The sequence below is a fragment of the Vigna umbellata genome, chromosome 11 (genome assembly GCF_029865625.1).
Source record: "Vigna umbellata cultivar VRB3 chromosome 11, Vumbellata_1.0, whole genome shotgun sequence".
Taxonomy (NCBI): Eukaryota; Viridiplantae; Streptophyta; class Magnoliopsida; order Fabales; family Fabaceae; genus Vigna; species Vigna umbellata.
The window spans coordinates 16605428-16611586 of record NC_142175.1 but is presented as its reverse complement, the minus strand read 5'-3'; the positions used below and the strand labels follow the sequence as shown (position 1 = coordinate 16611586).

The 6159-nt window shown below is 38.1% G+C and overlaps 1 protein-coding gene across 1 annotated transcript; it reads left to right on the top strand.

Annotated features, from left to right (window-relative positions):
• The first annotated feature begins 1309 nt into the window (after nucleotides 1–1309).
• On the top strand, nucleotides 1310–5814 carry LOC148191042 (uncharacterized). Its single transcript, XM_088101265.1, has 4 exons — nucleotides 1310–2975; nucleotides 3120–3557; nucleotides 4014–4653; nucleotides 5754–5814. Exons 1-4 carry the CDS (start codon nucleotides 1310–1312, stop codon nucleotides 5812–5814), a joined length of 2805 nt encoding a protein of 934 aa, XP_087957391.1.
• Nucleotides 5815–6159: the final 345 nt, after the last annotated feature.

Here is a 6159-nt window from a genome sequence, read left to right as displayed (position 1 = left end):
TTTTTGGTGCAGTATGCATTTCTTTGCTGTTTTCTATACTTTAAAAGTTTCAATTTGAAATTTGGATTGGCAAAAGCTAGGGGATTCTGTACCAACCCTTTTTGAATAATTATACAAGTGAATTCAAAGCATCAAAAAGCAAATAACCCCTGCAATCCAGTGTTCATGAATCCAAAACCAGAAAACACCAAAATCTGCTGTTCTTTGTGGCATTTTGTCAAACAGTTTGGCATTTTCATCAAACACTTTCACTACACTTGAATTTGCTCTTTGTTTCGAGTTTTTTCTTGCTTTTCTAATCTGTTCTAGACCCTATCTTAGGTTCCTTTTGTGTGCTAGCCTTTATTCCAGCCCCAAACTGTTTAGAAATCACCTTTTCTTGACTTCCATATCTGCTGTCATATTAATTCTACATTTAAATTGGATGCACCTTGCTTTTCATCACTCACGGGTTTTGTGAATTTTGGTGTGCTGGAATATCATTTGGTGGTGGAGTTTTAACATCCAGCTAAGCCTTAACAAAGGGGTAGCATCTTAAGGAGTGGAGGTCTTGCTAACGTTGCTACAAGGGAACTTCAAGAGGAATTTACATTGGATGTCCAACACTTCTTTGCAGCAGAAAAACACCATTTTAAAGTTCCATTTCAGCTCATTTACTTTGCTTTTGCAGCCACACTTGGCTTTGTTTAAATAGTTCTACATTTCATTGTATATTTGGCTTTCTATCACGGAACCTTTGTAGTATATTCTTCTTTGCTTTTGAAACTTGAGTTACTTGGGGAAAATGCTTATCAAGCAATTCCAAGTACTCCATTAAACATTGTAATAGTCTAGTTGCGCATCTTAGTGTGGAAGTGTGTCAAGTGGCTCCCAGTGTCATTTGCACTTTCACTTAGGGCCGTTTTTTTTTTTTCTTTTTCCATTCATTTCATACTTTCTTTCTTTTGCTTGTTGAATATTTGTGTTCTACGTCTCCGTGATAGCTAGGTGCGCTACCATATAGACAAACCTTCGTTTGGTTTATTAGGGGCATAACATCGTTGCATTCCTAAAAGGTTTTGAAAGACTTCTATCTAGAAACTTTGGTAAGAAACGTCAGGAGACACTCTGGCTAAGGAAGGACAAGGTTTCTAAGCTTGTCCATTGTGACTCACCTCTCCTTCCTGGGAGCTATTCGGTTTCTTCAGTTTTAGAATCTCTATAGAAGTCATTCACCAAAAACAAGAAAATCCTCTTTTCCAACAGTTTTGATTCATACTTGTGCAAGGTTTTCAAATCATTGTGAAAACAATTTCTCTACTTCACAAGCATGAGTCACTCTAGTGTTCAAGGTAATGTCACTCAAGATCAAGAGAACATAGAGTTGCGAGAAGAGCTCAATAGAACTAAGACTGAGTTGAATGAGCTAAGGCAAATAGTCGCCACTCTTACTATCAATCAAAGCAGGCACACACAGGGAAATCACTCTCATAGGCAAAATTATGATCAAGATGATCATTCCCACCATAGTGATCACCATACTTACCAACCTTATGATCACTATCAACACCCTCCTAGGCGACATCACAACCATAAAGAACATCATGTAGAACCTAAGCTTGACCTTCCTCCTTTCTATGGTAGAGATAATGTTGAAGAATACTTTGAGTGGGAGATGAAGGTTGAACAGATTTTTGAGTGCTACCACATAGATGATAGGAGGCGAGTGACCTTAGCTACCTTGACTTTTCAAGGTGCAGCCCTTTATTGGTGGACATCAATCATAAGAGATCAAAAGATGAGTGGCGACTATACCATCCAATACTGGAATGAGTTAAAAGCAGCCTTACACAGAAGGCATGTACCAGCATATTATGCTAGAGAAGTCATGGACAAGCTCCATAGACTTCAACAAAGAAACATGAGTGTTGAGGAATATCGGCAGAAATTAGAATTACTCATGTTAAGAGCTGGGATTAAAGAGGAAGAGAGATTCACCATAGCTAGATTCCAGAGTGGATTGAACTATGAGATTAGAGATAAGGTAGAACTCTTACCTTACTTAGATCTCAATGACTTTGTCCAGCTATGTGTGAGAGTGGAAGAACAAAATAGAAGAAAAGCTTCCACAAAGAGACCTTATGCTACCTCCTCTTCATATAGGAAAGATTTTAAGAGGGAGGGTAGTTTTCCAAGATATGAAGAATCAAAAGAGAGAGAGCGTGAACGAGAGAAAGATAAGATCAAAAGCAAGGATAGAGTGCTAAGAAAAGAAAAAGAGAACTCTCAAGGAAAGGAACAACGGTCTCCAAGAGAGCAAACTAGAGATTCCAAGGGTAGGGAGACTAGATGTTTTAAATGTGGGGCTCGAGGACACTATTCAACTGAGTGTCACTTCAAAAAGTCAACCTATATCCTTGAGCATGAAAATCATAGTGAGGTATCAACCTCCAGTGCGTCTGAGTTGTCCTCATCTGAAGAGGAACATGAAGCTCCACCTTGTGATGGAGATCTTCTTATGGTTAGGAGACTCCTTGAAGCAAAGCATGTGGAGTTACAACAATCTCAACGAGAAAACCTATTCCACACACGCTGCAAAGTTCTTGATAAAACTTGTTCTCTAATTGTGGATAGTGGTTCTTGTTGTAATTGTTGTAGCTCTAGAATGGTGGAAAAGCTAGGCTTAACTCCTAGTCCTCATCCTAACCCTTACAAACTTCAATGGATAAAAGAGGATGGAGGAATAGTTGTTAAAGAACAAGTAAGTGTACCCATTTCCATAAGCAAGTATGAAGATCAAATCATTTGTGATATTGTTCCAATGGAAGCAGGTCACATCTTACTTGGGCGACCTTGGCAATTTGACAAGCAAGCTTTGCATGATGGGGTCACCAACAAGATCACCATCCAACACAAAGGCAAAAAGATTATCTTGAGCCCTCTTACACCATCACAAGTGCGAGAGGATCAAATAATACTTAAGACAAAGTGGGATGGTGAGAAAAAGCTCAAAACTAAAACAGTTTCCAAAGAGAAGAATTTGAGTTTGGTAGAAAGTGCCTCAACCAATGTAGTTGTCCCAACAAAACATTCTAAAAATCTTTTTCTTGGACAACCTCACTTTCTTCTCTATTGCAAAGAGGCACTTGTTTCCATAAATCATCCACTTGATTCTCTTCCCAAAGGGTTACAAAAGCTTTTGAAAGAATTTGATGATTTATTTCCTAAAGAGGTTCCAAGTGGTTTACCACCTCTTAGAGGAATTGAACATCAGATTGATTTGATCCCTGGAGCTAGTCTTCCCAATAGACCAGCTTATAGGACTAACCCTACAGAAACCAAAGAGATAGAGAGGCAAGTCCATGATTTATTGGAAAAAGGGTGGATACAAAAAAGTCTTAGCCCTTGTGCCGTGCCAGTGTTGTTAGTCCCAAAGAAAGATGGTTCTTGGCGAATGTGCACAGATTGTAGGGCTATCAACAACATTACAGTCAAGTATAGGCACCCTATTCCTCGGTTGGACGATATGTTAGATGAGTTACATGGAGCAAACATGTTCACCAAGATTGATCTTAAAAGTGGATATCATCAAATACGAATCAAAGACGGAGATGAATGGAAAACCGCTTTTAAGACCAAATTTGGCCTCTATGAATGGTTAGTCATGCCTTTTGGCTTAACCAATGCTCCTAGTACATTCATGCGACTAATGAATCATGTCCTTCAGGAATACATCGGTAGCTTTGTTGTAGTCTACTTTGATGACATTCTAATCTATAGCAAAGGTCTTAAAGAACATCTTCACCATGTGAGGAAAGTTTTGATTTTACTTAGACAACATCACTTATTTGCCAACTTTGACAAATGTACCTTTTGTCAAGAAAGTGTCATTTTTCTGGGATTCAAAGTTGGGAAAGAAGGTGTACATGTTGATCCTAGCAAAATCAATGCTATCCAAGAGTGGCCTGTCTTGAAAACAGTGGGAGAAGTAAGAAGTTTTCTAGGTCTAGCAGGTTTCTATAGATGATTTGTAGAAAATTTCTCTACTATTGCTGCTCCCCTCAATGAACTTTTAAAGAAAGATGTGTCATTCAAATGGGATGAAAAGCAAAGTCTAGCCTTTGAGACCTTGAAGCATAAGTTAACACATGCACCCATTCTACATTTACCTGATTTTTCTAAAGCTTTTCAAGTCGAATGTGATGCATCTGGGATAGGAATAGGAGCTGTCCTTATACAAGACGGTCACCCCATAGCTTATTTTAGTGAAAAACTCAGGGGACCTACATTGAATTATCCTACCTATGACAAAGAACTATATGCCCTTATTCGAGCATTGCAAACTTGGGAGCATTACTTGGTGTCTAGAGAATTTATTATCAATACTGACCATGAATCTCTCAAGTATATTAAAGGGCAAGGAAAGCTGAACAAAAGACATGCCAAGTGGATAGAATATCTCGAGCAGTTTCAATATGTCATCAAACATAAAAAGGGAAGTACTAATGTTGTTGCGGATGCTCTATCTAGACGTCATGCATTGTTAGTTACTTTAGGATCACAAATACTAGGTTTTGATGACATTAAGCAACTTTATGAAACTGATCCTACATTTGCATCCACATATGCATCTTGTCTTAAGAAGCCATTCGACGGATTCTATATTTCTGAGGGGTATCTTTTTAATAAAGGAAAATTATGCATACCCCAAGGATCCATTCGAAAGCTTCTTATCAAGGAAAGTCATGGAGGAGGACTCATGGGCCATCATGGAGTTGATAAAACTCTTCATACTTTAAAAAGCAAATTTTATTGGCCACACATGAGAATAGATGTCCAAAAGCATTGTTCTAGTTGCATAGCTTGTTTACAAGCTAAATCTAAGGTCATGCCTCATGGACTCTATCTTCCTCTTCCAATAGCTAGCACCCCTTGGGAGGACATTAGTATGGATTTTGTCCTAGGTCTACCAAGAACTCAAAAGGGGTTTGATTCAATCTTTGTGGTAGTTGATAGATTTAGTAAAATGGCTCATTTCATACCTTGCCACAAAGTAGATGATGCTAGCTATATAGCAAGACTTTTCTTCAAAGAAGTAGTCAAATTACATGGCTTACCCAAAACTATAGTTTCTGATAGAGATGTTAAGTTCCTTAGCTACTTTTGGAAAACACTTTGGGCCAAGCTAGGAACTAAACTACTATTTTCTACTACATGTCACCCACAAACTGATGGGCAAACAGAAGTAGTAAATAGATCTCTATCAATTCTATTAAGGGTAATGTTAAAGGGCAATATTAAAAATTGGGATGATCATCTACCTCATATAGAGTTTGCTTATAATAGAGTAGTTCACAAGACTACTAAACTTTCTCCTTTTGAGGTTGTTTATGGTTTTAACCCTATCACACCGCTTGATTTACTTCCTCTTCCAGATTCATCTTCTTTTCTTCATAAAGAAGGTATTTCTAAAGCGGAGTTTATCAAAAAGTTACATGAAAAGGTTAAAACCCATATTGAAAAACAAACTCAAAAATATTCTGACTACAACAACAAAGGGAGAAAACAAGTAATCTGTAAAGAGGGAGACTTAGTTTGGCTTCACTTGAGAAAGGAAAGATTTCCTTCTCAACGTAAATCCAAATTAAGCCCAAGAGGTGATGGTCCTTTCAAAGTGGTCAAGAAAATAAATGATAATGCATATCAATTAGACCTTCCTGAAAGTTATGGCGTCAGTCCTACTTTTAACATTTGTGATTTAATTCCTTTCACAGGAGATGCCCAACAGGATTCCCAAGATCTGAGGACAGATCTTTTTCAAAAGGGAGGGACTGATGGAGGACCATCTAAGCTTAACATAGGACCTTTAACAAGAGCCATGTCCAAGAGAATCCAAGAGGAAGAGGGAGCACTCAATACCTTACTCTTATGGAGTATTACTTACTAAGTTCTCTTTCTCTTTGCTAAATACTTTTACATTGCTTTTGTAGAATATTAATAAAAGGGAGGAACCATGTCTATGCAACTTAAAAGGGCTGCCACGTAAGTAAAGCAAAAGAAGCACAAATGGATGGTTGGTGCCCATGGCTTTGCATTACGTTCAACACCAAAGACAACAACTCAATCTTCTTCAATTGCTTTGTTGAGTTGGCACTTATAGCTTGCTGCCCAAGCTTCCTA

Coding starts and splice junctions, on each gene's coding strand:
- LOC148191042 (XM_088101265.1), top strand. CDS start 1,310: ATGAGTCACTCTAGTGTTCAAGGTAATGTCACTCAAGATCAAGAGAAC. Junction 2,976..3,119: donor ACTTAAGACAAAGTGGGATG/GTGAGAAAAAGC, acceptor TCTATTGCAAAG/AGGCACTTGTTTCCATAAAT. Junction 3,558..4,013: donor CACCAAGATTGATCTTAAAA/GTGGATATCATC, acceptor GATGATTTGTAG/AAAATTTCTCTACTATTGCT.